At 41.4% G+C, this 15,114-nt stretch overlaps 2 protein-coding genes across 2 annotated transcripts in view; one reads left to right on the top strand and one right to left on the bottom strand.

Moving 5' to 3' along the window:
* LOC105534316 overlaps positions 1-2,150 on the bottom strand; it is a 3,507-nt gene extending 1,357 nt beyond the window's left edge. The window contains exons 1-3 of the mRNA XM_011973023.1: positions 1,989-2,150; positions 1,394-1,913; positions 199-375 (exon numbers count right to left, since the gene is read on the bottom strand). Coding sequence (XP_011828413.1) covers positions 199-375; positions 1,394-1,913; positions 1,989-2,150 — 859 coding nt within the window. The remainder of the gene's footprint in view (positions 1-198; positions 376-1,393; positions 1,914-1,988) is intronic.
* HAS2 (hyaluronan synthase 2) overlaps positions 47-15,114 on the top strand; it is a 28,989-nt gene continuing 13,921 nt past the window's right edge. The window contains exons 1-2 of the mRNA XM_011973006.1: positions 47-692; positions 12,173-12,799. Coding sequence (XP_011828396.1) covers positions 12,173-12,799 — 627 coding nt within the window. The 5' untranslated portion in view covers positions 47-692. The remainder of the gene's footprint in view (positions 693-12,172; positions 12,800-15,114) is intronic.

Raw genomic sequence — 15,114 nt, 5'->3', positions numbered from 1 at the left:
GCCCGCCCGCGCTCCCAGTTCCCTCCCCTCAGGGTTCCCCAGTCCACACCTCCCTCTCCACTTCCCTCACCCCCCCACTCCCTCCGCCGCCCTATTAAAACACCCACCAGCTCACTTGTTAAGACCCCCTTAAGTTGGAGGAGGCAGAAAGGCAACAACGGCGAGGAAGGAGAAGTCAAGACGTCTGGAAAGAATTACCCAGTCCTGGCTTCGAGCAGCCCATTGAACCAGAGACTTGAAACAGCCCCAGCCAAAGACTTTTCTCCCGATTCTGCGCTTCCTGGGTTCTGCTGAGTCTTCCACAGTCTTTTTTTTTTTTTTTTTTTTTTTTCTGTAAGGCGAAAAAGAGATTTTCTGTTATCGGGGGCAGAAAGACTGAAGCAAAAAAAAAAAAGAAAAGAAAAGTTAATTTATTTTTAAAGCATAATTTTTTTTTAAAAGAATTAGACTGAAGTGCAACGGAAAAATAAAGAGACTATTAGTGAAATTATTTTTTAAAGTGGGGGAGAATCAAACATTTAAGACTCCCCTGTCCTTTTTAAATGTTGTTTTTAAATTTCTTATTTTTTTTGGCCGGTCGTCTCAAATTCATCTGATCTCTTATTACCTCAATTTTGGAAACTGCCCGCCACCGACCCTCCGGGACCACACAGACAGGCTGAGGACGCCTTTATGACCAAGAGCTGAACAAGGTACGTTACACTGGCGCGTTTTGGTGAAGGATGAAGGTCCTCAAACAGGCCAGGGAGAAGGAAGAAATTATCCATATAATTGTTTTTTAAAAATTGAAGCCAGTTTCGATAGAAAAGTTGGAAGTTTAAAAATTTCCAACAGACTGAAGATCAGGGAATATTTCAGGTCACTGTCAGGCTTAGCAACATAGCCCTCTTTTCCCATCTCTGAGGCTCTCGCTAGAAATCCGCTGCCTTTCTGGGGACACAGGTAACCTCTCTGCCTGGGGAAGGCTGCACGTCCCCAGATGTACTTTTCCATTTTGCATCTTCCGGAGCAGCAGAGGGACTCCTGAGTTAGGAAACAAGAATTCCCAATGTGTAAGGAAAATGCATTCTGCACAGCCGCCCCCACCCCTTCCCTTCCTTTTTTCCCCAACCACACACACTGTGGGGAGAAAAACTGAAATAGCCCAGCGCGTTTTACTTTTAAGTGAGAAATTCGCTTCTTGCTGGGAATGCAAAGGGTTAAGCAATCTGGGCTTCCAGCTCCGACAAGCGGGGACCCTGGAGAAGGAGGGTCCTTCTCTACCTCCTCGCAGCTACCGGCCCCCTCTCAGCCACTCCCCCCTTTCCCGGGCCTCCCCTCCTTTGCACTTCCCGCACCCCATTAAAGTGTCAGGCTCGTCAGTCTGGGCTCAGCTCGGCTCCGGAAGCTTTACTCGGGCCAGGGGTCCCTGACGCAGGCAGTGGCACCCGCAGATGGGAGCGGGAGGAGGCCGCGCATCCTTCCTCTCCGCGCCGGGCCACCCTCCGGCCGCCCGGGGGCAGGGCGTGCGTGGGGACCGCGCGCTGCGCTTCGGCAGCTGCAACGTCCCCAGAGCCAATTCCGACGTGGCACAGCGCACGCCGGCGCTTCTCTCCTCCGTTGCAGCTGGGGACACTGCCCGGTGGGAGATCTGGGGGCGCCGTCTCGAGCGCCCAGCCCAGGAAGGGGGCGAGGGGCCTGCAGGAGCTGGGGTGGAGGTGGGAGGGAAGCCAGAGGCTGGGTTGGGATGGATAATCAACACCTTGGGCGGAATTCGTCACGCCAGTTCCCGCCCAGCGTGAGCCAGGGCTCCGAAATGGGTCCCTGTGAACAGGAGGGCGGGTCTGAAAGGAGGGTCTGTATGAGGGTGAGAAGCGGGAGGCGAGAAAGCCTTCTTCCTCTGACCACGGAAACGCAGCCGCGGGGGAACGGCGCTAAAAGGATAATTAAGGCTGCAAAGAGGCGCTGGGAGCACAGGGGCGGTGCCTGGGGAGGAGGGCTTGCAAGACCCGGGTCCTATTACACAGTCTTAGGTGCCAGTTTCCCCCAGTTCCTCTCCCTCCGTCCCCGAAACGCCTGCGCTGAGTACTTAGATTCAGGGACACCGCGCGCCTCTGGGACGAACGAGCTGCTGCAGCCGCGCTCCGGGAGGGAACGTGTAGAAGCCCCATCAGCCCCTCCCTGCCCACTTCCTCACCCTTGGGACCGTTGCTGCCTGTTGGGTCTCGGGAGCAATTGCCCAGAAACGCGAGGCTGCTCCAACCCACGTGTCTGGGCTGGGATTACCTTTGACGTCACACGCAGGGGGGAGGTGTGACGCAATAGATAGGGAAGCCCCGATTGGCCACCAAGGGCTTCCCCCAACTGGAGGCCTGAGTATATATAGACCATCAGCTCAGTGTTAGAATAAAGCGAAGGAAGTTGGTAGATGGCCTTTGCTGGAGGAGTGAGGCCGCTTGTTAAGAGGGAGACAACTTCACGGCTCATTGTACATTCCAAGACTTTAACTCGGATTTCTCACTGCGGTTAAGGCATATGATAAGTACTTTTGGCGGTATTAAGTCAGGTTATTATTTTTTTAAAAGGTTATTTTAAGAATAAAGTTTTTAACGGTCAACACATATTTACATTCACGATATTAGATTTAAAATTAAAATATGTATTTCTATAGATCCAAGTCCGTCAACCTCTTCGTAGATACAATTTTAAGTTTTATAGTTCTGTGACTACTGAATTGAAAAGAACTTTTAAATTCTAAATTTTTATTTCCTTCCAATGTGTGCAAGTTGACTCATTCATTAGTTTTCACCACATTTTTCTAGATTTAATAAGATTACAGTACAGCTGAGGTACTGTATTTTGAGTATCATCATACTCCACCAAAAGTTTTGCCAATAGTTTCAGGATTCTTTTACATTTCCAATGACAATTTAACCCTTTAAGGTACCTGTTGCATTGATAGATTATGTCTTGTATGTGTCCAATTCTGGGAAGATAATTCTGATTTCTTAGTGGACATTTCTAGAATAAAATATTATAGCTAAAGTATCATCCCCCCTATTCCTTTTTTCTTAGATATCACCTGAGTCTGGTAAATAGAAAAATATACTGTAGACGTGCCGACAAATGCGTATTACCTGAGTTACTTGTACTGTACCCAGAGTCTAATCCCTTTATCAAAGAAAGTTATGCAGTTTATAAAAATTCAAGGACTTAACAAATCAGTGACTAGCATTAAATTCTAATGTCACTCTCCACAGAGCAAAGATATTTAGTCAGCTACCTTCCTGGAAATGGGGAATTGTGCAACAAGTGAGTAAGAAACTGTTACTAGAAAGTAAGTTAGTTGGAACCACTCGTTTTTGTTAGGTCTGTAGAATATAGCCCCATAGTATTGAATTTCATAAATACTTTCCCATACATGGTTTCCTTACCAGGTAAGAATTTTTTTTTTTTTAATATTTTTTTTCTTGAAATTTTAAACACTTTTCACTGGTTCATTTATTTCCTGTTGTTAGCACTCTGGGGGAAGTCCTTTGTCAATGGATCAAGGTAGACATACCCTTTTTCAAAGTTATATTACACAGTTACTTTCAAAGTCTAAGAGCAAGTAGTTTGTTGCATTATTAGCTTCCTGGCCCTTGTATGAAGTGTGATCCCTGAGTTAAAGTTACGGGAGGACGGAGCATAACCCCCATGTCTCCTTCTGGGTTCTCCTCTTTATCCATGCAAACCCAGGCTGTGTTCCTGTCAGTGACAGAGTTGGTGGCAGCTCGTATATCAACAGAGTGGAGGGACAGCTACCTGTAGAGAGAACTAATTTCCATCACCCCAACTTGTTGTTTTATCCTTTCCCCTCTAGCAGCGATCTATGTAGAGTAAGTATTATCCTACTGCATATAGCCTTAAATTATTTAAGTATATTTTGCTCACTCCTGTAATCCCAGCACTTTGGGAGGCTGAGGAGGGCAGATCACCTGAGGTCAGGAGTTCGAGACCAGCCTGGCCAACATGGTGAAATCCTGTCTCTACTAAAAATACAAAAATTAGCCAGGTGTGGTGGTGGCCACTTGTAATCCCAGCTGAGGGAGGCTGAGGCAGGAGAATTTCTTGAACTCGGGAGGTGGAGGTTGTAGTGAGCTGAGATCTCACCACTGCACTCCAGCCTGGGCGACAGAGTGAGGCTCTATCTCAAAAAAAAAAAAAGTATATTTTGAATGGTAGTCATGTGGAGTTCATATATATGCTGCCTTTCCCACAATCTAGGAGAATGTTACTGATGAGACTCAAATATAACAAGGTCACACTGTTAAATATTTTCTTATTTAAATTAAATAAATTTATTGATGAATGCCTCTTAACTGAATACATCTATACTGCAGATAATTTAAAAATTAGTTAAAAGTTTATTTAATGAAATTTTAAAATATACTGTAAGACAAAATATGATTTGGCCCATAAGAAACAACAGCTATTGTTTATCACATGTCTAGTATGTTTCAGGCCCTCAACTAGATGGTTTACATACATCTATCTGATCCTAATCTGCAAAGAAAGTTTTGTAAGTAAAAGAACTTTGCCTCAGAAAAGTTAAGCAATTCACTCAGAGTAAATTAATTAGTAAGACGTGTGGATGGAATTTAATTCAAGAATTCTTGGAATATAATGCCCTTGAATTGAATTCATGCTAATTTATGCTGTAGCTGCACTAGTCAAGTTTTATGGGGGTTCATATTGAGAAATCACATCTGATTGAGAGAGATCAGTAAAGATTTCTTAAAGAGACTTGGCATTTGTGCTACATTTGGCTCTGTAAGTAGGGTTTTGACCTATAGATATAATTCCCAGGAGCCAATGTAGGTACATATAAAACTAAGATTCCATGCCATTTGGTAATTATTTCCCCCTACACTGTGAACTAAGTTTAGGATGGTGAAGTTCAGGAACCAGTAGAGCAGTTGGAAGAATACACATCCTAGAAAGAGTTGATTAATATAGATGGTGCAAAGGAAAAGAAATCTGAAACCTACAGTTCTGAACCCAGACACCGCTGGGGTGACAAGTCCTGTAACAAAGGCTTGTATCATAACCCTGGAAGCTTGGCTCAAGGGTCTTTGCTAGGATAACTGCAGTGGGACTGGAGAGAAAAAGGCAGACTTCAAAGCCAGAGAGGAAGAGAAGGTCAGAAGGGGAGACGGGAGGTTGGGAGGGGGAGTTGGGAGGGTTTATCCTTTGTGTTCCAGGGGGGAATGTGTTGAAATGTGAAGCCTGCTGGGGGGAGACTTCATTTGGGTCCTCCTATCTCAGATTTCTACTTAGGGACAGTAGCAGAGGGAATACACATCAGGGATGGGTATCAATGTGAATGAGGTCATGAAAGTCTTATTTTACTTTAACCTAGTAGTTGCCAAACTTTGTTATATAGTTGAATTGCCGGAGGAGATTTTAAAACTTGTGATGACCTGGGCACAGCCCATATCAATGAACTCAAAATGTGGGAGCCACAGATCTGTAAATTTTATGAACTTGCGGGTAATCTGCATATATAGCAAAATTTGGGAACCACTACTTTTTAACCTTTTATTCACCATACCTTCCTAATCCGCTCTTAGCCAGCAGATAGCTACCACCTGACCTGAGTATGTCTGCTTAGAAGCAGATCTCTATTATCCCTGCTAGTGTCACCAGGCTAGATTAATATTCCCTATTCTAATTATCATGCATATGATTTAAGGCCTATTGCCCCTTCTCCCATACAACATGAATTTATGCATAAAGACAGCCTGTGTTTTAGAACCAGTTCACGCCTTCATTAGAGAAACATTCTTTAAATGTCGCATCATCTTTTGTGCTTTTGTGTGTTTAAATACTTGGCTATAAGTTAAAAAGACACTGAACCTAGTCTTGAGTGGATTTTCAAATATAATGATGAAGAGACACAAGTGTACTTTACAACTTAAGTTCAAAGATATTAATTGAATTGTCCAAGGACACATGACTTATTCATAGAACCCTCAAGCGGTTTGTCTGAGCCAGGTTGCTAATATGAGGCAGAGTGCAGACTTGAATCCATTTCTTCTGATTCCCAGTTCTCCTTTTCATCATGCCATAGTTATTACTTAACCCATCAGTAATGAGTTAAATGGAAGGAGAGTCAAGGTTATTAGGTAGTTACTGGCAGGAAGCTAACATCACTAAGATCTAATTGTTGACAATTTCTTTATAAAGTATATACTTAGATTCCTTTTTAAAATCTCATCTGTTTTATGAGTCAATATGATTAGCTCCATTTTATAAATGGAGAAACTGAAGATGACAAGTATTGTATAACTTGCTCGAGGTCATCTAGCCACTAAAAGGAAGAGCCAGGATTCTATCCCAACTCAGTCTAGTTCCAGAGGTCAAATTCTCTGAAATTGATAGTGGATGGCAGAGCTGGGATTTGAATACTAGTATAACTGATTTCAAAATATTTGCTAATCTGGTTAATACTAGATAATTTATTTAGTTGAAGAGACAAGACATACATGCACACATGCTCACAAGTCATTAGAGCCAAAATATAGAGCAGCATATGGATTAATGGACAATAAACACTGTAAGGGTACTGGAATTCAAGATAATAAAAGTTGATGCCCCAAACTTGACCCCTGAGCTCATAAGATAGCTCAGATTGCAACTCACAATCCCTGTAAATGCTCTTGGGGACCATCTGCCTTTTCTATCTTTGCTTTCCAAAGGCCTTCTATACCTGGTCTGGGAATCCCTGTAACCATTGCCTTTAGACATCTGGGTGAAAAATTATGGAGATGATTTCTTAAAAAAAAAAAAAAAAGACTATTTGAGGGGTACCCTTAAGGGTTTGGTTGTCTCTAGCACATATTCACTGCCTCTGCAGTAAAGATTGGGGTAGGACCTGTATCTGTCAGTCTACATTGACTGCCTGAGTCCAAATGGGCTTATTTATTTATTGAAAATCTATTTATTGAGTCCCTGCTATGAGCCAAGCCCTGGTTTTCATGCAAGGACAAACGAAATCATTGAACTACACAAGCCCCCAAGGCCACAGAGTATGTACATATATACTCTATGGCCATATATATATGTATATACTACTTAGAAAATCAAGCAGGTTAAGGGGAGAGAGCATGGCGGGGTGAAGAGAGGGCAAGGGTAGAGGAGTTGCTTTAGAAAGACAGATAAGCTAAGGCCTCCCAGAAGAGGTATCATCAGACCTAATCGTATTCTTTCCCAGATGTTGACTCAATAAATTTGAATTCATTTCAGCTTCTCCCAGATCCAAAATGGAAGGACCATTTTATGAAAACTAGGGTAACTACTGCCGGGCACAGTAACTCATGCCTGTAATCCCAGCACTTTGGGAGGCCAAGGCGGGTGGATCACCTGAGGTCGGGAGTTTGAGACCAGCCTGACCAACATGGAGAAACCCCGTCTCTACTAAATACAAAATTAGCCAGGTGTAGTGGCACATGCCTGTAATCCCAGCTACTCGGGAGGCTGAGGTAGGAGAATCACTTGAACCTGGGAGGCGGAGGTTGCTGTGAGCCGAGATCGTGCCATTGTACTCCAGCCTGGGCAACAAGAGCGAAACTCCATCTCAACAAAAAAGAAAAAGAAAAAGAAAACTAGGGTAACTCCATTGAACTCAATTCTCACTGTTGCACTGGGGCAGTGAGAGTAGATGTTATTCTCCTTTCATTCAGAACTTCGCTCTCTGCTTAATACAAAAAGGTCAAGGGAGAGGAAATGGCTTCGAGGTCCAGTGACCTGTAGAGTCCCACTGGGGTATATGAGCCAACAGCAAGGCTGTATATCTGCTCCACAGGTGGAACAAGTGGGAACACCAGTGCCTTTTCTATGGTAAGACAGGATTTTGGCTGTTGGCATTAGGAGCAGAATTGCCGTTGCATAGATGGAACCAGGCTCTTCCTTTGAAACAAGCACTTTTCATATCTCTTTAGGTTGTTCCCACATAGAAAATACATGAGGCCGAAATCTCAGTGTTCGCTAGCCTTGTGTCTGTACTTGAGTGAGTGCCACTTTCCCATTTTCTATCACAGTAGGGAAACAATTTTCGGGCCGGGTGCAGTGGCTCCCGCCTGTAATCCCAGCACTTTGGAAGGCCGAGGCAGGCAGATCACCTGAGGTCAGGAATTCGAGACCAGCCTGGCCAACATGGTGAAACCCATCTCTACTGAAAATACAAAAATTACACAGGCATGGTGATGCATGCCTGTAGTCCCAGCTACTCGGGAGGCTGAGGCAGGAGAATCGATTGAACTCGTGAAGGGGAGGTTGCGGTGAGCCGAGATTGCACCACTGCACTCCAGTCTGGGAACCTGGGTGATCTGAGATTCCATCTCAAAAAAAAAAAAAAAAAAAAAGTAGGGAAACAATATTCAAAGTTTTTTTCTAATCTTTCCTTATACGATGACATTTTATTAGCCAAAAACAAAAGAATGCCACCTATTTTGTCATGAGGATTCAAATATATTCAGCAAATTTATTGAGAATAATTATCTGGCATTATGCCACTGTGTGGATCCAACTCCTAGTTTTTTGACTATGACAAGTTAATTAAATACCCAGAGTCTTGGTATCTTTATTATATGAATAGTTATATGTAACATGAGATTAATAATGTGCTTACCACCCAAAGTCATTAAGAGTAAATAAGATTATGCTTTAAAAAAAAAAAAAACTTGCCCCACTGCCTGAAACCTAATAAATGATGAATAAATGTTAGCTGCCATTATAATAATGATAATAATGAAGATGATGATGAATACATTTGCACTCATGCATTCAACAAATAGTTACTGAACACCAGCTAGCTATAAACCGGGCAGTGTTTTATGTCCTTGGGACACTTTAGTGAAAACAGATTATCTCCATTGACTTTCTGGAGATATATATAATGATATGCATTATAGTATAGCAAGCTGTTCTTTAATACTTGGCTTGACCTAATTCTCTGGAGAATACAAGTTAGTAAATATTTGGTATCAATTAATAGGTCAAAGTCTCATACTGGGGGAAAAAAATCTGAGTTTTTAATTTTAAATATTTAGAGAGTATAGATTTCTAAATTATCTTTCTACCTAGTAGCAAGTACTTATAATTTAGGATTGAACTATTTTCCAATTTAACTATAAAGCCATATGTCTGACAAGGAGAGTATGCTTATGAAACAGTATTTGAATTGGGGATTGTCTCAGAAAGTCTAACACATATGGTGCCCATATCAGTGCAGTTGCCCAGGGGAAATTAGAAAGAAACACGTCCTGTGTGTCATTCCCTGAGATCAATGTATTCCCTCAGCAAAGCTGGCTCTAAAATGTGCCTTTTGCCCTTTGGCCTGTACCAAGATGCTGTGTGTGCAATACTAGACAACACTGAGATATCTCGCAGAAATATAAAGGTTCACTTCTAGCCACGTTGCTGTAGTATGCTAGTAAAGTACTTTTCCCAAGCTTCAAAAGGACATTCTGTAGAGTCTTATGATGTAAGAGGGTGTTCCCACTTCAGCTGTGGCCAGCAGATGCTATGTCAACACTCTCTGTGTCCACGTGTGCTGATAAAAGCAAGGAAAATGTGAATAATGGAAAAGAATGGCAGGCAGTTCTTTTGCTGGCTATGGTCATTTTAAACACAAGCTAAATACACACTTAAGCTTCTCCCTGGCAAAGTGATTTAGTCCCCTTGAAATTTTTCACTCTTGTGAGAATGACTCACGTCTTGGAAATGACAAGTTCCAAGTCTGGTGCTCCCAGCACCTTTAGGCATTGGTTAATGTACCACGTGGGAGTTTTCAGCATCCCCTCAGCTGTGTTAATTAACAAGAGATGCTGTACTTGCCTGCCTTTCACTGAAAACTCAGCATTTCACCATTCCCCAACAGTTTAAACTTTCCACTTGGGTTAAGGTTACATTTATCAAACTCCAACATTACACGCTATGGTGTCCCACATAGTTGCTAGAAGTGGAACACCAATTTTCTTTTTGTTATGTTTGCTTTTTCGCTTCCTAGTTAACTGATCCTTTAAGCTGCAATGCATTTCTGGTTTTTAAAAACACTTTCATAAACACTGTTCCATTTTGCTCCTCACCACGGCCCTGTGGGGTCTTTGACAAGTTCTGTTATTTCCATTTAACAACAATAAAGTGACGTCCGCGAGCTAGAATCCTGATCTCCAGGGTGCTTTGCATTATTTAAGTTATACTAGTTGAATATACTGAGCCCCAAATGCATAATGGACAAACAAACATCCAGAAATTATTTTGTGCTAACATAAGAGTCCATGGCAGGTATTCCTGTTTGGTGGGTGGCTCCCTTTCATATGGCAATCTAAGGACCAAGCTCCATCTATCTTGGGGCTTTCCAATTCCCTAAAACATTGTTGATATGTGTATCAAGCCTGTTGAAGGGCCAGAGAGATGAGAGGGAGTATATTATCTTTCTTAAAAGATCTCACTGGAAGTGGCACATCTCAAATTTCCAAAGCCTGGAATGCCTTGGCCACACCAAGTCTATGCTCAGGAAGGAAAGGTAACACAATTGGTAAGAAACCACACTAAGGTTTCCCAAAAGTACAGTGCAGATCCCCTCAGGATCGTCTCAATGTACAATTGCAGGGAATAGCAGGTGACTGTGTGAATGGTGCCTCTTGGAGCTGAGCAGCGTGGTGGCCATGCAGCTGTTAATAGCCTAGAGGATACTGTGTGAACAGTCAGTGTTAAGTTGGCACATGGATTGGGAAATTATAAATAGCACATCAAGCAAAATATTTTGCAAAGGTAATTGCTTAGTCTAAGTTTCTATTTGAAATAAATTTACTTAGCTTTTAAAAATCAATTGAATTAAAGAAAAGGATTAAACACTAAATATGTGCAAATATGAGAAAAGCCCAAAAATGGATGCAAATGACTAAAGATGAGGATGTTACATTTATACCAATTATATCTTCTTTGATAGTTCATCCTTGGAAGAGGAGGAAAATAAAACTCCAGGAGGAAAAAAATAAAATAAAAAGGGTTGCCAACCACCCCTTTAATGTAAACATCAGAAATGCTTTGGGAAATATAAATCCTTTGGGAAATACAAATGTTTTAGGAAAAATGGTCCTTTGGTCCCTGAGTTGCTTAAAACTTTTTTCAGGAGATAGACAAAATTTAGGGATGACTACAAAACTGACTATTATTGAATGGAAATGTGTTTCAGGTTTAATGTACTATAGCTTTTAACAGGATGGAAACTCACTTGCTGAAATAAATCATGATGTTATTTGTCCTTTAATGTGTTCACTATTTCTATAAACATTTATTGTGTTTACTGTGTTCCAGTAAGGTTTGTGATGCTCCAGATCTAATCATCTAGTATTGGTGATGGTGGATGGAGGAGATAGACATTGGAACAAAGGAGTACAATTCAGAATTATGAGGGCTTTGATAGATATCTATGCAAGGTACTTAAGGATGGAAGATTTTTAGCATCAGTGGGAACTTCAGAAATAATCAATTCTAAAATCCCTCATTTAACAGTTATTTTTACAAAACAACAACTGAGACCCAGAGAGGTATGGGGACTCACCCAAGGTCACACAGTTAGTTAATGAGCTAGTACTAGAATCCAGTATCCTGATCTCCAATCTCAGCTGGCTGCATGGAAAGGATTTAAGTTGAGGAATACGCTTTGGAGGTGAGATTAAATTACACGTGAGAAATTTAGCAAAATCTCCAGTGGATGTTTTTCACTGGCCAGTATCAAGGGGTGAGGGGACTATATAGAAGAATGACTGCTTTGGGTGTTAGAAACTTCAGGGTCCACACCTGGCTATGACCACATATATAGAGTACAGCCTTAGGCAAGTGATCTAACACATTAAAGCAATGTATGCAGTATTCGTTTAATACATTGGTTTTCAGTAGTATCCTGTACCATCATCTCATTTGACCCTTGAAACAACTCCCTGAGGTATGCTAGAAAGGCATCCTTATCGCTATTTTGCAGATGAGCAAACTGAAGTGCAGAAAGTCACACAATGAGTTGGGTGAAAAATTGAGTGTTAAAACTCCTGAATGCTTCTAGTCCAATGCTCTCCCTGTGATACTAGGTATATAACAAGTGTGGGACAATCATGGTTAACCAAAGTATCATTTGATTATATTACAGATGCATTGTGAGAGGTTTCTATGTATCCTGAGGATAATTGGAACCACACTCTTTGGAGTCTCTCTCCTCCTTGGAATCACAGCTGCTTATATTGTTGGCTACCAGTTTATCCAAACGGATAATTACTATTTCTCTTTTGGACTGTATGGTGCCTTTTTGGCATCACACCTCATCATCCAAAGCCTGTTTGCCTTTTTGGAGCACCGGAAAATGAAAAAATCCCTAGAAACCCCCATAAAGTTGAACAAAACAGTTGCCCTTTGCATCGCTGCCTATCAAGAAGATCCAGACTACTTAAGAAAATGTTTGCAATCTGTGAAAAGGCTAACCTACCCTGGGATTAAAGTTGTCATGGTCATAGATGGGAACTCAGAAGATGACCTTTACATGATGGACATCTTCAGTGAAGTCATGGGCAGGGACAAATCAGCCACTTATATCTGGAAGAACAACTTCCACGAAAAGGGTCCCGGTGAGACGGATGAGTCACATAAAGAAAGCTCGCAACATGTAACGCAATTGGTCTTGTCCAACAAAAGTATCTGCATCATGCAAAAATGGGGTGGAAAAAGAGAAGTCATGTACACAGCCTTCAGAGCACTGGGACGAAGTGTGGATTATGTACAGGTAGGTCTCCAAATTCCTGCCAGGGCAAACATACATTTAAATAAAGCAGCTTTTGTATCTGTCCAGTCATATGCTATAGCCCATCCTTGTCCCTTCTGAACACAGTACTTCTTTCAGTTCATTTGAAAATAGCATGACTGTTGAAAGCACATTTTGAAAAAGAGAAAAAAAAATCTTGTAAAACTGTTGAGACTATCTATGAAAATGCTTAATTTGTGCCGTGTTATTGGTTAAAAATCAGGATTATTTTGACAGGAGACCCTTCCTTCCTTCCCTTCTCTCCCCCCTCTTACCTTCTTTGCCCCCTTGATTCTGCCAAGTCAAATCCAACGTCATTTTCCACACTCTAAAACTCTCCAGCTTTGTAAAAATATAGTGTCTGCCTGAGCAGAAGGGTCTTGAGAAAATCTGCAGGCTGAAGGGAGGCTGTAAAATGTTTTTTGCAGAGACTGGGCAAAATAAGGGTGGTGAGAACAATTTTGATTTAAAAGAGCAAAAAAAAAATATTAAAATTGAGAGAAGGAAAAGGAAAACAAAAAATGGGAAAAAAAAATCTTAGAGCAAAAGCAAAGTAATGTTTATTTCACTCTCCAAACAGCATTACCTCACTCACTGCAACTTGACCTTTGAAAGCATTTGTGATGGTGTTTGCCTGCATGAAAATTAGGCAGGCTGTGTCTCCCATTAATTTCCTGACAGCTCACTATAGGGGTTCTCCTCTCCTGGTTCTCATTGAAGCTTCCTTCTTTAGAACATTAGTAGGGTCCCTGTGAGTTTCTAGTTTTAATTTTCTGCAGATACTTTATAATAATTAGATTTTGGCCATGATGGTATTGCGAGGGGAAAAATGTCTCTGGTTTAAGAAAGGCACTGGGATGGTCTTCCTCTCCTCAAGAATTTCTAGTGAAATTCTGGTTTTTAGAAAACCCATCCTATTCTTTAGGGTCCTTTACGGCCACAGAGTCATGCCTAGTGGTTGTCACGTAGTGAGATAGGAATGGACATTGGCTTTAGAGTCAATTGACCAAAGTTCTAATCATAGAGATTACTAGCTGGTTGACCACGGGCCAGACCACCTCTCTGAGTCTCAGTTTTCTGGATAGAATAAATTAATGTATTCCAAGAGTTTGGCAAAAGTTATTTATGATATTATCATTGATAGAATGAAAGCTTTTTATATTACTATTGTTATTTATTACCATTTAGTCCTTACTCAAATTATAGTACCTGTCAATTGCCACCATATGACTAATTTCAGTTGATGTCTGAAGAGTTTAGAGGCATTTCTTCATTATGTTAATCTGCATGTTAATCTCCCTTCTAGACAGTTGGGAGCATTTCTCTGTCAAGTTTCTCCTAATTTCTCAAAGGTAAAACTTTCAAGTTAAGGTAGTTTGAGTTATCTTTGGACATTTGGTATTTACATAGTATAACTTTGGGCTTGGATGAGAGGATAATAGGCTATTTTCAAAGGGAAAGGATGATGAGAACTTATAGAGGATATGAAAAATGAAGTTCTGGGCTTTAAATGAGAAAACATCTGTTTTGATATTTTGTCTTTTAGTTAAAACAATTGCCACATTCGTCATTTCTAATCAAGGCCTCGTTGTATGGGTTTTTTCTTACTTTTCTTTAAACCTGCTCCTCCCAAACCCTCTTCTCCCATCATTTTTGTTTTGAATTTGTTTGTATCCTTGACAACTTTATGCTGTGCCTGTCCAGGAAAAAAATAATACAAAATATGAAATATTAGAGTAGGGCTCCTGCTAGAGCCCTAATTAGGCTTGAGAACTTTTCTTCCTCCAGGCTGAGATAGGGGAAGTCTCCAGATATACTGACCCGACCAGTGGCTCTTAACTGGGCCCTGATGCCTTCTGGGACTCTCAGCCAGTTCCAAGCACTCACACAGGAGTACAAATGTCTTAGCATTCTGAAACTGGTAATTCCATCTTTCCATCCCTCAGTAATTCCCCCAGTATTTAACCATATTTGACCTGTAAAAATGGCAATTTCCTAAGGTTCAATCCACAACACTAAACACTCCCACCTTCTATTCTGACTGACCCAGGGTTTGAGCATTACAAAGCAGAAACCACAGAAAGACAAATAAGGGAAAAAGGGTTTGAGGATGTTGGCTGCTAAGCATTACAAGTGATGGAACTTGGAGTGCAGGCTGGTTAGGGAAAGAAGGAAGTGAAGTTCAGGTGGTAATACGCAAGAGAAAAAGGGGGCTGGGTAAGAAATTGACCATGCTCACAAACTTGCTGGAGAATTCTGCTTAACTGTGGAGAGAGATGGCCAAAAGGATTGGTTTC

This window comes from Mandrillus leucophaeus, unplaced genomic scaffold (genome assembly GCF_000951045.1).
Source record: "Mandrillus leucophaeus isolate KB7577 unplaced genomic scaffold, Mleu.le_1.0 Scaffold133, whole genome shotgun sequence".
In the NCBI taxonomy this organism is placed as follows: Eukaryota; Metazoa; Chordata; class Mammalia; order Primates; family Cercopithecidae; genus Mandrillus; species Mandrillus leucophaeus.
This window is presented reverse-complemented; position numbering and strand designations above follow the sequence as displayed.